General features: G+C 35.3%; 1 protein-coding gene across 3 annotated transcripts; it reads right to left on the bottom strand.

Moving 5' to 3' along the window:
* Positions 1–710: 710 nt before the first annotated feature.
* LOC109156875 (cysteine--tRNA ligase 2, cytoplasmic) lies at positions 711–8,711 on the bottom strand. Of its 3 annotated transcripts, XM_019304748.1 has the most exons (10): positions 8,493–8,711; positions 7,759–8,054; positions 6,881–6,944; positions 3,247–3,408; positions 2,602–2,772; positions 2,231–2,512; positions 2,016–2,141; positions 1,682–1,894; positions 1,477–1,590; positions 711–1,402 (listed from the first exon to the last, which is right to left on the bottom strand). In XM_019304748.1, exons 2-10 carry the CDS (start codon positions 7,929–7,931, stop codon positions 1,049–1,051), a joined length of 1,659 nt encoding a protein of 552 aa, XP_019160293.1. In that variant the 5' UTR covers positions 7,932–8,054; positions 8,493–8,711; the 3' UTR covers positions 711–1,048. The 3 variants fall into 3 exon arrangements, with proteins under 3 accessions (XP_019160293.1, XP_019160292.1, XP_019160294.1); XM_019304747.1 differs by lacking the exon at positions 8,493–8,711 and having other exon boundaries at positions 7,759–8,097; XM_019304749.1 differs by lacking the exons at positions 6,881–6,944; positions 8,493–8,711 and having other exon boundaries at positions 7,759–8,096.
* Positions 8,712–19,248: the final 10,537 nt, after the last annotated feature.

The raw sequence follows: 19,248 nt of genomic DNA, 5'->3' as shown, positions 1-19,248 counted from the left end.
GAAGTGATACTTAAGTTAAGGTCAAACATTATTTCTTGAACTAGCTTTTGTGGTGGAGTTAGAACCTTAACTTGAATATAATGTCGCATGACAGAGAATGACTACCTAGAAGGTAACCACTTTGGACGGCTTCACTCTGAACCTTCAAGTGTGGAGATGGTAACCCAGCATTGGATTAAGGATCCAGCAATCTCCCATTCGAGCTATATGTGTAACTTTGTAGTTGCACATTCTAAAATAACTATATGAACTCAATTTTGTTATGATTACTGAAATATGAGAATAACACCTATAGAAATATAAACATATTCTTTTACAAGGAAAAAATTCTTAATCCCCACAAAGTCTCTCCAAGTCTAAAACATGATGCATTCAACAAACATTCTACACTGATGGCACCATGCCATTTCTTAGAGATCCAATAATTTGATTGAGGAAAGAGTAAGGCTTTGCAAGGATTGATTCATTGCCAAGATCTTATATTGAACAAATAAAACAAATTAGAACATTTCAATTTGATCATAGTAAAGCCCAATTTGGACTACTCAGCTCAATGGGAAACAAGTATTACTTTAATTTTGATAACCATAGCCTTCCCTCTAACTCTATAGTTCTCTTGAAATCTAGAGATTTCACTAATAACACACCAAGCTATTGCATCTTCAATTAAGATTAGAAAATCGAATTTCTACAACTTTAATGATACTTTATGCACAGACAACTGGAAACAATAAAAATGTTAAATTATGTGTTCTTTAGTGATAGTTTACTGCCTCAACAAAGAGGCAACAGCTCATATAAAAATGGTACAATTTTTTTAGTACAACTGAGGATCAAATGGTACAATATATAGCTTATGTGATCATATATTCTATGAAACCATTTGTTCAGAAAGTCGGGAGCATCAAAACCATACCCAACAAAAAAAAAATGACGTCCAGAAATTGCTTGCTATTTTGTCAGCTGCTGGTAACCTAATCTTGTTGAGGTGGCACACTGGTGGTGACAGTTTTCTCATCTCAGCTGACGTGGCACAATTGTCGGTAGCCTAATCTTTCTGAGGTGGCACACTGGTGGTGACAGTTTGCTGATGTGGCACAGCGGGTTTTTCTTGCTGAGGTGGTGTAGCAGACTCTTGTTTTTGCGGTGGTGCAGCAGCAGGAAGTTTTTGTTGAGCTTGGTCGTTGCTTTCTTGTTGGGTTGGTACACAGGGCCTCCAAATTGTTTCATTCCCAACATCCATTAAAGCAATCCCCTTAAGAGCCAAATCACTCCTAACCTGATCGCTTTTAGCGTAATCCTTTTCTTCCCTTGCTTTTGCTCTTTCGGCAATTGACTTCAAAATATCTTCTTCGGTCAACTCCGCTCTTATCAATGCTTTCTCTTTCAATTGCAGCAAAACCTGTGCAACGAAATAAGTCAGAATCTCATTATAAGGTGCCAGACGTTTCACTAATACAAAATCTCGGGTTGTACCTCAGAATAAGTTAAATCGGGTAGCAATCCAAGAACATCCAACACTGCCTTCATTTCTTTCTCCAACTCAGTAATGGAGATGATACCAGATACTAGTTGTTGCTTTTTCTGTTTCTGTAAAATGTGTATAGAAAACCGCCTCGGTAACAAGAAATTCACACAAATTAAAGAAGCAACATAAATGAAAAAACCATTCTGAATAAACCTTCACTGTGTTCAAAGAGCTATTCATGAATCTCAACGCTTCTTGAAGGGCACCATTTAATATCGTTGGAGTGTGTAAATCATCAGAAAGTTTCGACTCAAACTCATTATGCAGCTTCTTGATGCATTCCTGGGCAGCAGCGCTTACACGGCCTCCTTTCATTTCAATACCATCTTGTAACTTTGAAACGGCTTCTTTACAATCTTGTAATGTCTAGATCACAAATTAAAAATCAAATTTCGAGGGGTAAAGGCAACATACAAACTGGGGATAGAATTCATACATATACTACAAAACTTTGACATAATACAGACCACCGAAAGTATATTTCTACCTGATATATATAGTACAGAGATTCTGATGCAATTTCTATCTGTGATATCGAATAATTGACCGGAGAACGGTAGTGTGTCCCCAACAAGAAATATCTCAATGCAAGGGGATGGTAGAGCTTGGTAACCTACAAAACGAGAATATACAGGCCACATGATCTGAAAGTATACCGATATAACTAACATAACTAACACTAATATTATTACCAAAATTTACCTCACGAATGGTGAAGAAGTTTCCAAGTGATTTTGACATTTTCTCATCGTTTGCAGTGACAAATCCATTGTGTACCCAATAGTTCACTTTACTCTCAGAGCAAGCAGCACAGCTTTGGGCAATCTCATTTTCATGATGAGGAAAAATCAAATCCATACCACCACCGTGAATATCAAATGAGTGAGTCAAATAATGAGCACTCATAGCACTGCACTCTATATGCCATCCTGGCCTTCCAAGACCCCAGGGGCTTTCCCAACTTGGCTCGCCAGGCTTTGCAGCCTGAGAAGTGAAAATATTTTTTTAAGTGCATATAAAATCAATAACAGTAAGCCAGTAACTACAGTTATTAATTCATAGAACCTTCTCACCTTCCACAAGGCAAAGTCAGCCGGATTTCTCTTTCTTGAATCAACAGCAACTCGCTCACCAGCTCGGTTATCTTCTAGTTTCCGTCCAGATAACTTACCATACTCTGGAAATTTATCAACAGAGAAATATACATCCCCATCAACTGTGTAGGCACAACCATTGCTCATTATCTGCAAATGAGATGAGCATTGAATCAAAGGAATTTTGAGGGAGGAATACCAGGCACTGAAACCGAATGCAATAAAGCTAAGAATTTAAGCTGCAATAAAAATATTTTTCATCATTCCTTGCTTCTACAATCCCCAACAAAATGTGAAAAGGCATGCAGAAAAGAAGTACATGAGAATATAAAGGGGGAAAAAACTAGTTCACGGATTTGAAAGAATGTAAGATAATATTCCTTAATTCTCAGCACCATTAATTAAAAAAAAAATCCTTTCATCCTTTCATATGTCAAAATACATGTTATCATGCCCCTAATTAGCACTGCTCAAACCAACAACAAATACAATAACTTCAACATAGGCACAAGTTGAAAAGTGTATAGAGTAGGTTCCAAAGGCTGCCCAATAGCTTTAATAGACAACAAAAGCAATTCAACAGGGAAAAAATAAGGAAAAAGAAGCATATGAAAAGCAAGTTACTTGTGCTATCATTTCCTTTATTTGATCCATATGCTCTGTAACGCGCGGCTGATTGGTGGGCATGAGGCACTGGAGATCAATCATATCATTAAGAAACTCTTGGCAAAACCGACCACTCAATGCTACTGGATCCTCCCCAAGTTCATTTGCTCTTTTAATTATCTGAGAAAAATATGTATACCTTTGGCATCACAACATTCAACACTGGAGACTTGAATAAGAAATAATTTAAGCTTTAGCAATTGCAACACAGACTTGAATGTTGAAGGGCTTGTGAAAGAAAAATAACAGGTTATTTAACCAAAGGCCAGAGCAGAACCAATTCTTTTGGTTGGGAGTAGGGAATTAGATATGACTAATATAAAAACAGAATCTGATCTAAAAAGCAAAACTTCAAAGAAATGTTCCAGGAATCAAACAGAAATTTGAAATGGCTGGTACCTGATAGACATTTTACTTTATGTTTCTATAAAACTATGACACCAATTATATAATATATACCACTGAACTCTATTTTCTCAATAAGCAATATAACTCAACTAAAAGCTATCTAAGTCACTAAGTGGTGATATTTGCAGACTCTGAGCAAGCCCACTTTTCAAGAAGCTGCCATGTTTACTATGTTCCACACTATTGTTTTTGTTCGAGACACTCAGCTACATGCCTTGAAATTTTTAAATTTCTAGTTTTTGTTAATGCCCAGACAAACTCAGCTATATGCCTTCAAAATTTTGAGCATCTATTCACACCAATATAACAAATATTTTTAAATCACAACCCAATTACAACAAGTACAATTGGTTAGACTCAGAACTGTACACTCTTCTGGTTCACATACTTGCAATTGACAAGAACCCAAATTGCCGGGAATTCAGCCTGGATATAGGCAAGATAATCCAGTCACCCAGACAATGCTATTATTGTTGATAACATATTAATTTAGAACAAATAAAACATAGTTCTATAATATCCAAACATTTATTATAACTTATTACTGTTTTGACAAGTCATTTGAACTTTAAAGGAACAAAAAGTGTAGAAACATGGACTAGTCCCTTAGCATTTTACAATCTGGTCTAGGTTTATCAGCACAAATTAACACTCTGGAAGAGACATGATATTCTCCTTGAAGTCCAAATGCAATGTCCACACATGCCTTCATAGATATCATGAGTGAACTCAATTATGTAGGATAGGTACCGGTATTACGAGGGATCAACTAATTCACCCAAGCACATACAAAAGTCAACCCAATCCACGTTTTTTAAGGGCATAAACCATAATTATCCTCTATAAAGTATTCTGGAGATTACTTGGCACAAGAAAACACATTTTGGTAAAAACATGCCAATGAAAGCTCCATTGAATAAAATAATAACTAGAAAAGTATAATGCAATGCATGTTATTAAAAAGTTCTATCTGTAGCAAAAAATAAAGCTGTTGCATTCAAAAAATAGATAGTTTTCTGTTAGAGATACACAAACTGGACCCACTTCATGATCATGAGAAAAATCCCAAGGTTCTTGATACTTTAGCCTAGGCAAGGTCATACATAAGGAGTAAAAAGACAAGATGGATTTGAACCAAGAAATTTAGGAGATTATGATTGTTGAATTTGAAAGATCTAAAGGCCTGGCAGGTGGAGAATAACAACCACCCACCAGTTAGGTAGAGGCAGAGATGAAGAATCAAGGAATGAGAATATGTATATAAAACTGAAAATTACAATATATTACTATAATTCTATGTTTATAATGAAGAAACATCATACAAATATATAGACACACATAACTCTTAAGTAAACACATATTCATAAACAGACCATCCCTGAAGACACAACCCTATTCATAAACAGACCATCCCTGAAGACACAACCCTTTGTTTTTCAACACTCCCCCTCAAGTTGGAACATATGAGAAGTTCCAAGCTTGGATTAAAACATACACTCCACCTTAATCTAAATTACAAATGAAGACTAAATGCAGCTAGATGATAACAGTGTTTGATGGCTTCAAAGAGCCGACACTATGCACAACCTTTGGGAATGAAGATAAATGCACCAAGGGCCAAGCTTAACACAAACAGCCTCACAACATCATAAGTACTCTAGGACTTGCCAACAACAATCTTCATCAAGAGCGGCAAAGCAAACAAAGCATGAGTAACAAATGGGATATAGTAGAGCCCATAGTACTGACAAATACACCCAAAAATAAAGTATGAACATTGAGAACACCAAATGGTTGTTGTTGTTTACACCCCTTATAGGATAAGTGAATAACAAAAGCCTTCCAGAAATAAAAAAGCGCCAAGCTTGAAAACCCTCAAGGATAAATATGGTATACCGAAAATAAAGAAACAAATACAATTATACCAAAACACCCTGGAAAGAAATTTGGAAACAAACCCAAAAAGCCTTCAAACTTCACCAAAAGGTCCAAAGAAGGGAAAAACAACAATCTGAAAAATTTTCACCGGAAAAGTACATCAAGAGAAAAACACATGTGCCGGCGCGTGAAGATTGCAGTGGCGCATGACGACAGCGGCAATGCAAGAAGGCGACAAATTTTCCAGATAAGGTCACAAAAAGGAAGAATCCATTGATGTAGGAGGTGAGATCACAAAATCACTAGAGAAAAAGAGATGTGAGAAAAGCCAAACGAAGCCCCGACTATTTGTGATGCCACGTGTGGGCGCATGCAGCAGCGGATGACAACGGCGTTTCTTGGGCAAGGTCGCGATGTGATCCCAAGTGTGACCGGTGGTAGATTTTGAAGTAAACCACCATAAACATGTCGGAATCCTAGAGATAGTTTCTGGCTTCTGTCTACGCCAAAAAATGGGAAGGAAAATACACTAAGAAAGTAAGCTATGATAGCATGTTGAATTTGAATGATCTAAAGGTCTGGTGGGTGGAGAATAACAACCAACAGCCAATTAGGCGGAAGCAGAGATGAAGAATCAAGGAATGCGAAAACGTAAAATTACAATATAATAATATATTACTATATAATTCTATGTTTCTAATGAATAAACATCATACAAATATATAGAGACACATAACTCTTAAGTAAGCACCTATTCATAAACAGACACAACCCTTTGTTTTTCAACAACGATATTTTTATAAAGTAAAACACAAGGGAATTCTAAGAATATCCCTCCAGCAAGAATAAATTCCTACCAACAGCTAGTTAGAGCTATTTGTGCCAATTCCCCTGGATGCTCTCTATTCCAAGAATGGTCCTTATTTATAATCTATTACCATATGCAAAATAAGAATCCATAAAATAAGCAAGGAATATCAATTACTAATTACTAATTACATAATCAGTAAATCCATGATTATATGCTTCCTTGAATTTTTCCTTTTGAATGATTTGATTAATTCCCTTCTATGCCTGGTTTGTATCAGTCATTTATAAACAAAATTATCTCATGGCAATATACAAAAGCATCTAGTTGAATCATTTCAATCTGATCGCATAGGTCTCAGGAGATACTAACATTAAAATTACTTTAGTATTGATGTATTGTGCATCACAAATAACATATACATGAAACTAACTCTTGGAATTTTAAAAAGCTAGTATACAACCAAAACAACAAACTTTAGGGTGAAAAATATCTCACCTTGTCATCCACATCCGTAAAATTACGCACATAAACCACTTCATATCCCAAGTATCTTAGATATCTGTGAACATCCAGTACTAGAAATTCTTATTACGTGGTTGAATAAAGAACAAAGCAGAAATAGAAATCATTAAATGCTTGAACTAAAGCATTCCAAACATGTAGCTCCAAGACATAAATGCAAGTTCATCACAACAAATGGTTTGCAAAACATATATACCACATTTATTCTTCCTCAAATGAGCGCTAATCGTAGAACAAGAAGCATTCCCAGTTATTGGTTAGATTCAAACAACCTATAAAGATGATACTAATGCACTTCAATTAATGTTTACAATAAAAGAGTTTCACGTACAATATAAATTAGAGGACAGTACTCAAAAATCTAAACTTCAAATTATAAAAAATAAATTCATCAGAATTCATAATCAATTCAAATAATCTTAGAAGCAACTGAAATTAAACTCATTTGCAATATGCAAGCAACCATATGCCAAAAGATAAAAACATGAACTTATTCAAACAACCCTTAAAGGTGATAATTAGGCACTTCAATTAGGAATATATAATAAGAGAGTTTCAAGTTCAATATATAAAACACTCAGATATCGAGCTATACTCACAAAACAAAACAAAACAAAAAAAAAAAAAAAAACAGTTGTCACAAATCTCAATCAATTCAATTAAAGAATCTTAGAAGCAGCTGAAATTAAACTTCATTTGCCAAACCATAAAATCTGAACAACGATGATCCAGTCCATGAAAATGCGGATGCAAGAAGCAAACTTGCACATAGGATAAACATTAACACAACATAAATTTCATATTAAAATTCACTAAGAAGTATATCACATATTAGAAAAAGGAAATTGGACCTGTAGAGAATATCGAAAGCTACATAGGCTCGAGCGTGGCCAATGTGGCTGAAATCGTAGCTGGTGACGCCACAGATATACATTCCCACCTTACCATCCTCCTTCGGCTTGAAAACTTCCTTCTGCTTAGTCATGCTATTGTGCAGGAACAGTTCCAGCCGTTTCTTCCCCATTTTTGGAGTTTCTCCAATCGGCCAGATCAATTGAGCACCAACAAAACCCTAAGCCCTCTGCTGTTAAAACTGATGCTTTTATTTTCGGGCATTCAAGATTTGGGTTTAACCAGGTTCTTTCTCCTGAAATTGCAAAGAAGTCCCTATTTATCATTAAAATGTTGATACTAGCCCAGAACTGTTAGAAAGAAATACATTCGATTAGATCTAAATCTACTCGGACAAATTTTAAAATTTGCATTATTTGCTTCATTAGTATATTTAAAGCCCTAGGCCCGACGGGGTGGGACAAAAAAGCCCACTCTTTGGCAGGCCTAGGTTTTGCTAGCTCACCCACCCCGCCACACCACCCCCCTTCTTAAACACAAATATAAAATACAAATATATAGGGCAGATTGGCATATATAGAAGAGTAAAAAATATAGATTGGCAGATATACAGTATAATAAAACATACAGTTTTTTTTTTTTTTTTGGCTTAATAAACATTCAATATAAATCAATAAACATACAAATATACAATATAAAATATAATTTATACATATATACAGTATAAACATACAAAATAAATGGCAGATTGGCAGAGGGCGGCGGTCTGCGGAGTTCCTGTCGCTGGTTCACGGTGGACGGCGGCGGCGGTCAGTGGAGCAAACAGTCGCCGGTTCACTGCAGTCGGCGGCGGCCTCGGGTTCGCGGTCGCCTGTACGGTTGTACTCTGCAGGCAGCGAACGGAAGATTGGGAAGAGAGTAAACCGAGAGACGAGAGAGAGTGAGAGGGCGAGAGTCAGAGGCTAGGGTTAGATTATTAGATTATTTACCATTACTATATATATATATATTGCTTGGTAAAATAGTTAGTCTATAGGCCAATTTTAATTTATTTCACCATTATTAGTTGTTTGACTTGGTAAAATGGCGGTTAGCTGATTGTATTAATTAGAATGTATAAATAGTTGATAACATTAGCTGATTGTAGAAATGTGTTTGGTAAATTAGTTGTTAGCTGATAGCTGTTTGGTATAATTTATTTTCTCAAAAAAACTAATTGAAAAAGTTGCTTGGAGTAGATTTTTTAATTTTAGCCTTTTGGAATTACAAAAAGCTAATTAACCAAACATTTATATTGATATTTTAACTAAATCAAACAATTAATAGTGCCGATAAGTGTTTGGTTAATTAGCTTTTTGTACTCCAAAATGTTCTAAAATTCAAAAAGCTACTAAAAGCAACTTTTTCAATTAGTTTTTTTTAATAAAAAAAATTATACCAAATAGCTATCAGCTAATTTACCAAATACCTTTCTACAATCAACTAATGTTATCAACTAGTTATGCCATCTAATTGACTCAATCAGCTAACCGCTAACAATTATTAGCTAGCAACCATTTACCAAACAGGGCCTATATATGTGTGTGCCAAGCTTGTGCTGACACTTCTGTGGCTCTCATTGAGAGAATGTAACAGGATCAAAAAACTACAGTGGTGAATATTGACTCTTTGCTGCAATATATAGAGAAAGTATAGAGCATATACTATATTGTAATAGAGTCAATAATACTCAATATATATATATATATATATATATATATATATATATATATATATATATAAATTTTTATTCATATTGTTGGAATTATAATACATAAGAAATATAACTAGAAATAATGAATTTAATTATGTAAACTTCTTTTATAAAATTATCTAAATATGTATTATATTAACCCTATAAAATTTTATTTTTAAATTTGGTATGCTATCAAAAATATAACAACAAAATATATGGGATGTCCAACTATATATTATTATATTGTACAATTTAATATCTTTAACCGTTTAAGTCATTTCTTCCCTATTTTCTCATTTGTTCGATTGGCCAGCCCGATCAATTAGCTTGGATGGCAATAAAACTCTAAGCCAAGTAAAATGAAACTGTCAGTTTACTCTTAAAATTGAATCGTTGACATTTGATAAAAATTTTATTTGTATTTAATCGGGTCGAGTATTTGTTTTCCTATAAGATTCTTTTGGGCATTATGACTTGATGCAATGGTCGGGCTTATATAGTTGAGAACGGAAACCATATTACCCACCATTCTTTCTCATAAATAGCCATATGTTCCATTTTGTCCTTTTGCGCTTCCCAGAACGAACAACTCCAATTCCACCTCCCAAATCAGACAAAGTTGTCTTGCAGATCACGTACTCCATCTCTTCCCCTTTTCTCAGAATCGTAATCCCTGTCTCCTTCTTGGTAATCGTTTATATTTGAAGTCTGCTAAAAACCAAACCAATCACCAACACCCCATTTTAGCTTCATTATGCGTTTTAATAGATTTTTTAGGTCCAGCTTCATTGACTGGACAAGTTCTCCTTCATAGTTTCTAATAGCTGTGGCTATGCATATATGAAACTTGTTGGGAGATTATCCTATATATTTAGTTCGTTGTATATAGTTAAGTACTAACTTTATGGTACAAATTTAGTTAAATATTATGTTTATGTTTATTTTTTAAATTTTTGTTAGTACGAACATTTACATTGGAGAATAATTTTTCACGAGATAAATGCTAGGATGATTTATAAGAGCATCACCACTCGTGATTTTGTCAGAAAACAAGCCAACTAAGCAGAGAGAAGCAAGAGAGAGGCAAGAGGTGTTGGGGAAAATTGCAACGTCAACGCGCGATCTGGAAGCCTTTTAAGAAGCACGGACACTATTGGTGTATGGTTGAAAGGAAATCTGTGCCGTGTTATAATAACACTACCTTAAAAGCGTTATTTGCCCGGTAACGGTGCAGTTAGAACCCTGGCACGCTTTCGACAGGCTACACAGACCTACTACGGATAGCTTGCACTAGCAATAACGTAGGCGAACCTCACTATTGCTCAGACGGGAGGGAGAAGGAGAATAGAATAAATGACTCGAATTCAAGGTGTGTTTTGAAACGACGTTCGGAGCTGCTATTTATAGTAAGCAGCCCCTCCATCCCACCCACATGATGGACACAGGGTTTTGTCCACATTTTAGCGCCTTTGGCGCTACTCCTTACATAGGAGCGCACTGTGCGCTACCATGTAATGAAATGGGTTTCCCAATTCATAATCCAATGACAAAGTCAAAGGGGTGAGGTGGATATGGAACCTTTCATCTTTTAATTTTCCCAACAATCCCCCACAAATTTAAAGAGGAAAGGAAAAGGGTAAGGTCTGAGCAATACAAATGAGTTGATCTTAATGTCAGTGTTTGAGAACTTGAACTGACATGTAGTGACACTGAGTAATTTTCTTTCCGGGAGTGATGTGAATCTTGAACTCACCGGTTAGATAAATTTTGAACTCGAATGCACACACCAACTCAAAAGGCAGGTTCTACAAAAGTCAAACTCTTTGACTTCTTATGAACACCCTTAGTATTAAAGAATGTTACGTCTGTCTCAAATATGGACTTCTACCCTGTCAAAGTCTATCACACAATAGACTTTTAACTCTGACAAGTCTTACCGCATTACAAATTTTATGTCTTATCAAGTCTACCTCAATATAGACTGTTAACTCTATCAGGTCTATCTTAGTATAGACTACCATTAAAGGCTTATAGAGTGGTTAAGGACATAAATCAGTTGTAAGTCTTTTCTTTCTATCATAGGCTGTTATTTGCAATGCAAACGACAGTTTGTGAATCACAATGTGGTGAAGATGTTGGACACCCCCACAATTACACGGTTATCACCATGTTTCTTAGCCACTCAGCTTCTTGGGATAACCCCATTATCTTTCATAAGAGGCGGTTAGCCCTTTTCTACTCAAGTTAGAGGTCTCTTTAGGTCTATCTCAACATAGACCATTGTAGCCCTTTTCCACTCAAGTTAGGGATCTCTTTAGGTCTATCTCAACATAGATCATCCCAATTGAGTATAAGAGGCTAAACTTCCAATGTGGGACAACATGGATAGGCAAAAGGAAGCCTTTCCTTTTAAATGCTCCCAACAATCCCCCACCATTAAAGGGACTTAGGCTGATGCTGTCATTGCCTGACAACGATCAAAACAAATTTTCATGCCAGTGTATAAAACTTGAACTGTCATATAGTGACATTAAGTACTTCTCTAAATGGGAGTGAATTTGATCTTGAACTCATCGAATAAACAAAGTTTGAACTTAACGCACTTAATTTGCTTTGGTCGCTTTAAAATATGTGAGGTCATACTCTTGACCCTGAGATATCCCCTGTTAGGTCTATTCTAGAATAGACCTTCAACTCTGTCAAGTCTATCTCAACGCAGACCACCATGACTGGCTACAGAGTATCTATGGGCACCACGAGCACTTTGTACTCATGTCATTATGCGGTGAATTCATTAGGTTTGTCTCAACAAAACCACCATTTCTCAAAGAGTTATGAATTCATTAAGAGCTGTAGCTCAACCTCACATGCGGTGAATTCATTAAGTTTGTCTCAACAAAACCACCCTTTCTCAAAGAGTTATGAATTCATTAAGAGCTGTAGCTCAACCTCACAGGTACACACACTGTCGGAATGACCAACTAGTGTACTATTTTGTAACTCTTTTCATGGTTTCGTTTGACCACAGAAGTGGGATCCACCACGAATTCATTACCACTTGAACTTTAAGTCCTTCCAATGAGTCAACGAATAATCCTCATAATTAGCCCTCAAGTAAGTTGATTCTTTTGACCAAACTTACATGCACTTTGACGAGTATTTCGTTTACTCGTAAATAATCCCTTGAGATTTTCATGTTTAACATGACACATTCTCTTTCATCATTATTCTCAATACCACAGAGAAACTTTTGATGAAAATATATGGAGTTTATAACCCCACAAAGCAACACTTACAAATATTTTTGTCAAATGTAATGATCTCTTACCCAGACTGATATTTGATGCCCATCATTAGCTCCTTTGTAGACTGAGTTTTGCCGACTTGCTTTGTGGAGCATTATAGAAGCTTCGCACTCTGCCTGATACATGCTCAACAGTTGATATTTCAACAAACTTGGTTATCTCAATTGATCACAACTACCATTTAACTAGGAATTATAGGTATTTCAATATGACTCAACCAAGAGTTTAAATAATATATATATATATATATATATATATATATATATATATATATATATATATATATATATATATATATATATATATATATATATATATATAAATGCTCATTGTTAGTAAGCCATAGAAATAATGTTGTTCACATGCTACATGAAGTTGAACAATATAATCACAAATTTCACATCATATTCTTATAAGAAATTAATCTCATACAAAAGGAATATGTTTGAGCTCATATTTATTCGGAATATCTCTCAACAATGAGACTTCAGAGTTGCCACTAGCACAATTTTTCCTTCCCTTAAGGAATTTAAACCTCATATAAAGCATTTATAGGATGCAGATCAATATTACTACTGCAGTACTTCAACAACTTCTATTGCAAGGCTTTGATTGTATTAGCAACATATGAAAGTCATCCTCATTTCAGGTAAAGATCAAGTGGCGCTCTAACTAGCCTGCATGATCAACACCCTACTTCTTAAAACTCCCAGGTCGAGTGGTGAAACCAAAGTTTACTTAAAAACCATCTTCCTAGACAGAGTGTTCAAGAATGATGACTTTTCCATGTTCTCACTAAATTACAATTGAAGCCTATGATATATGCTCTTAATTTTATACAAATAATTTTAGTAAAAAGTTTGAGCAATATCTATGCACGAATTATTTCAATTAATGTCATTAGTATTCAAAATACTAAAGAAATAAGTACTACTAAGTAATCAAAATCTAGACAACTCAACTAGAATTCAGTACTAAGATAACCATACTTCATGCGAACCCTTAGAACTAGAGCAAATATAGTTACTCAAAATAACTATTTATTTAAAGAGACTCAATACTCATCTTGCTCTGTCAGATTGACTTTTGCTAGTTTTGCCCTTCTGATGGTAGCACTGGTGTGCTCGGTGTCCTTGCTTTTTGCATTTAAAACACCTTCCTTTGAACTTCTTGATTTTTCTACTCCTTTTGTTGTAGACAGTTCTGACACTTTGATTTTCAGTTTCATTGAAACCGTACTTTTCTGACAGTGATTCCCAAATGACTTTTGCCGAATCTTGTTTGACATAGACGTCGAACAAATCGTCATTCATTTGTGACAGCAGGTATCCTCTTGCTGCCGCATTGTCATTTCTAAATTGAACCAGAGTTACACCCGGTTCTTGACCCGGAATGTAATCTATTTCAAGACTGCTTTCTCTCGATTCTTCACCCGGAGTGTAATCAGGTTCATGGTTACATTTTTGTAGCACCAAACAGAGAGAACACTGTTGGAGTAGGTTCAGGTGCAACTGAATATAGCACGTAAACCAACTTTAATTGTTCGAAAAGAATAAGCATTCTTTTAGCCCAGCTACTGTAATTTTTCCCATCAAGCGCGGTGATTTTTGATAGATCCGGTATGACAGTAGGTGCCATAATGCTGAAGGTTGACTGTTGCAGAATAACGCTTTTAACTATTGGGGAAAATTGCAACGTCAACGCGCGATCTGGAAGCCTTTTAAGAAGCACGGACACTATTGGTGTATGGTTGAAAGGAAATCTGTGCCGTGTTATAATAACACTACCTTAAAAGCGTTATTTGCCCGGTAATGGTGCAGTTAGAACCCTGGCACGCTTTCGACAGGCTACACAGACCTACTACGGATAGCTTGCACTAGCAATCACGTAGGCGAACCTCACTATTGCTCAGACGAAGGGAGGGAGAAGGAGAATAGAATAAATGACTCGAATTCAAGGTGTGTTTTGAAACGACGTTCGGAGCTGCTATTTATAGTAAGCAGCCCCTCCATCCCACCCACATGATGGACACAGGGTTTTGTCCACATTTTAGCGCCTTTGGTGCTACTCCTTACATAGGAGCGCATTGTGCGCTACCATGTAATGAAATGGGTTTCCCATTTCATAATCCAATGACAAAGTCAAAGGGGTGAGGTGGATATGGAACCTTTCATCTTTTAATTTTCCCAACAAGAGGTTCATCTGCAAGGGTTGGAGATAATGGCATAGAAGTGGGATTCACCAAAGAAATGGAGCATTGTGCGAGGCTGTTACAATGACGCCCAGCAGACGCGTGCACTGCACGCGCCAGACACTATTTTTTTTTTTTTTCAAAATAAGTTTTACTATTTTTTTTTTCTTTTTTCTCTCTTCTCCCATATTCTCTTTCCTAATCAAACTTACAAAAGCTCCTCAAAAATCACAAAATATTCCCAACTATTATGGATGCTCTAAGATAAGAAGGGAAAATTAGGGTAAGCAAAAAGAAGTTTGAGGCAAATTATATCGTGCACCGCGGTGCATAATCAATTATGCACCGCGTATCAAAACGACATCGTTTTGTTAAATGAAAATAAACGGGCATTCGTTTTTCGTCGTTCCGCACCCTTCTGCAAAAACTAACTATGTTATTCAGTTTCATTCCGTATACACTGCAGTTTCGGTTCAACACAACTACAGTTTCGGTTCAACACAACTACAGTTTCATTTTGATATAACTACAGTTTCATTCGATATTTATAGATTCAAATATGTCAAAATGTTATTTAATTTTATTTTATATACACTATAGTTTCATTAAAACACAACTACATGATCATTTTGATATAATTACAGCTTCATTGTACAATATACACTCAAATATGTGAAATGTTATTCAGTTTCATTTTATATACACTGCAGTTTCATTTCACTACAACTACAGTATCATTTTGATATAACTGCAGTGTCGATTTAGATATACTGTAGTGTCAGTTGGTGTTTAATACACCAAACAAGTGGACTCCATTAACGATAACGGCGGACCGTTTCTTTACTTAAAGAAACGGCGCCGTTTTTTACCGCGGTGCATGTGTGCACCGCGGTCTATGATATATACGACTGGAAGTTTGAGCTATGGGCTGGAATCATGGGCCAAATGAAAATGGATAAAATGGGCTGTAATTGGGGACTAGTGGGCTTTTCGGTTCAGAAGTTTAGGCTGTAAAATTATGGGCATGAATATAAATCTTTGTAGAGATGAAAATAATCTGGTTAAAATTTTTGAAAAATTATACCGTGAATTTTCCACTAAAAAGTGTTTAAATCTTTAGTATATTAGAAATTCATTTTTATATAGTACATTAAAAATGAACTTATAATATACTAAAAATAATATAAAATACGTTAAACATTAATATATATGTAAATGGTTCACTTTACAATGTGGATCATGATCCATAGTATAAGGGTTGCTTTATCATTTTAAAATTTATGATGATTTCTTCTCATTTCGAAACATTACTTTATCAAATTAATACAAATTGTAACCAAAATATTAAATCTATAACTCACATATACGTGCATAGTCTAACTTAGTGTATATCATACATGTGTGCATATGAAAGCACTTAAATTGATCAAACAAAGGGTAATTTCTTAGCCGTACTCATATATATATATTTATAATTAATTTATTATAATTATTATATTACGTTAGGAATATATGTATTAGATCTTGATGAGCCAAGATGTATTTAGGATGAAAAATTGAATCTTTTATTTTCTTGTAATTTTTTATCGTATTTTACTCAAAATTCTATTGTCTTACAAATTACAATCAAGAAGTCAAAGGTAATTCTGGGGATGGAGTTATGAGCAAAGGCGTGGAAACAAAATTAAAGTATAAAAAGCAGACAAGGTTTACGCACAAAGAAATTGAAGGAACCTGGACTGTGGTTGAGTGGAAATGAGTCATCCATCCTTAACTAAAGGTTAAGGGTTCGATCATTGGCTTTGAAAAGGGTTTGATTATTAGCTTTGGAAATAAAGCTGCCTTAAATCTCCAGATCAGCTATTCCATCCAAAAGAGGTGCCTACAATTTAACGAGAAGATTAGTGTCCGACGATGGAAACTCTGGGTACACCCAGACAAAACAAAGAAATTGAAGGAAACAGTTAAGTATGCATGTAAGGGAAGTTTACGTACTATTGGCGCAACTGATGTTGTGCGTATACACTAATTCAAGAAGCAATTGATGTTGTGGGTACGTATGAATTAAGAGCTAAGGTTGCATGAATTAATTAAGCAGCTAATGATTATAACAAGGGTCTGGAATACAAATGGAAATATTCCTATTGCAGATTAATTCTTCACACGCAATACCAGAGTGAAGAGAAGCCTATAAAGTGTTGGAAAAATAGCATTAAAATGACATAAAATGATATGTCAAGTGGTTATTTTGTGGTACAATTATTAGTGGGGTTCACTTTCGATTTGGGTCGGGTCAAAGTGGATTCGGACTCTTCGTAGTGAGACAAAAAGATTGATATATTGTACGCTCAAAACGGATAATGAGTGAATGAGATATTGATTCTTAAAGTAAACCCATTTGACTTGGGAAATGAAGGGAAAAAGTGAGCTTTGTCCCACATTGGTTTGGAAAGAGTTTATACAAGAGCTCTTTTGGAGCTTGTAAAATTGTATAGCATAGAGGCTCTCTCGTGCGGATGAGGGGGGAGGGGGGGTGCAAATCAAATTCTAACTAGAAACGAGATTGAAAAGGCTTGATTCAAACTTGAGCTCGTGTGCAGCACGAGAGTTTGACTCTCGTGTTGTGAGCACACACGAGAGTTCAGTCTCGTGTGCAGAAAGTTCGTGCGTCTCGTAAATGGGGCTATCTTGGACGAAAGTAACCAAGCAGCTGAAACAGTGCGAACCATACGTTGGTTCATTAAATGCCAAAATTTGAATGCTATTAATTCTTCACCTCCTATATAAGAAGGAGTGTAGTAGCAGTGTTTCTATACGGACTAAGAACAACACACACACCACAGAAAATATTATTTTCCCAGCTCCAAAATAACACACACACCACAGAAAATATTATTTTCCCAGCTCCAAAATCTCTGCTGCTACTCCATTCTTGAAGCTGTGTTAGTTGTGTTCTGCCCGTGCTCTTGTTCGCCGGGTTCGTTCGTTTGGGTGCTCAAACGTCGATCCGTTGTACGTTTTATCTTGAGAAACCTAGGCCACAACACTCCTAGCACTTTTGGGAGGTGACAAATAAGGTTTTAAGGAAAGAAAGGTATCTCGCCTAACTTGTACTTTCTTCCTTCTTCCTTCTCCTTCTTTCTTGTTTTGGATTATGCTCTAAGCAAAAATCCTTTCTACTTTCTTGTTGATTGGAGTTATAATCTGAGGATTATGAGTTCCAACTTTTGGTTGATATATATTGGTATATCTTTTTTTGTAGATATATACGTATATATAACCTTTTGATTCGTTTTATATATATTTGTGCGATATATCTATATCTATATATATATATATATATATATATATATATATATATATATATATATATCGGATATATATTTAATAATACTATATATATATTTTCGTGTGTATATATAAATATTATTTTTGAGATATTAAATCGATTTTGGTTTATTATCACCAACATAAAGTTTATATAGACTGATCAAAAGCAAGAAAGGGCGAAAGGCTACAAGATCTGCTAACAAAGTTTGAATTTTGAGGTTGTCTTTTTTTTTTTTTTTTTTCAACGGACAAATTCTCAAACACTTATATAATGACGAAGATTTGAAAAAGTTAAAAAAGAAAGAAAAAAAAAAAAAGAGAAAAGAATACAATTGAACTTACAAACAAGTGAAATTTGAGAGCATACAAAGCAACAATTAGAAATCTTCATCTAGAAAAGAGACTCAATACTCATTGAGAAATCCATTAGAAGTCTCTAAGTTGGAAGAAGTAAAATTTTATTTTTCAACTAGTATCTCTACTAGGGTAGATATATGATTAATAGCATGGAGTTGTGAAATCATGTGCTCAGTACTAGCTTTGTGATCAAGGCACTGGCGTTGTGTGATTAGTGTTGGATTTGTGATCAAAGCACTGCATCATAATTTATTATATCTTGTACTGGAGTGGTAGATATAGTGAATTCCTCCTGGTGATAGATATAGTGAATTCCTCCTAGTGATAGGAGTAGAGTGGGGTAGATGGATTACATACACCTTCGAACCACTATAATTCTTGTGTTCTTACTGCTTTAATTTATTTATATCTTGCATGCTTTATCACACGTAAATCACACTATACACAATCACCACATAAGTTTTAAATTCCGATGTGCACAAAACACTGATGATAATTTGATCAAGTATTTTAAACTCTATATTGCTTTACATATTTAGAATTATTTGTAAAAGTCTATTCACCCCACCCC

The sequence above is a fragment of the Ipomoea nil genome, unplaced genomic scaffold (genome assembly GCF_001879475.1).
Source record: "Ipomoea nil cultivar Tokyo-kokei standard unplaced genomic scaffold, Asagao_1.1 scaffold2759, whole genome shotgun sequence".
Lineage (NCBI taxonomy): Eukaryota > Viridiplantae > Streptophyta > Magnoliopsida > Solanales > Convolvulaceae > Ipomoea > Ipomoea nil.
The sequence above is the reverse complement of the archived record's forward strand: the minus strand, read 5'-3'. Positions and strand labels throughout refer to the sequence as shown.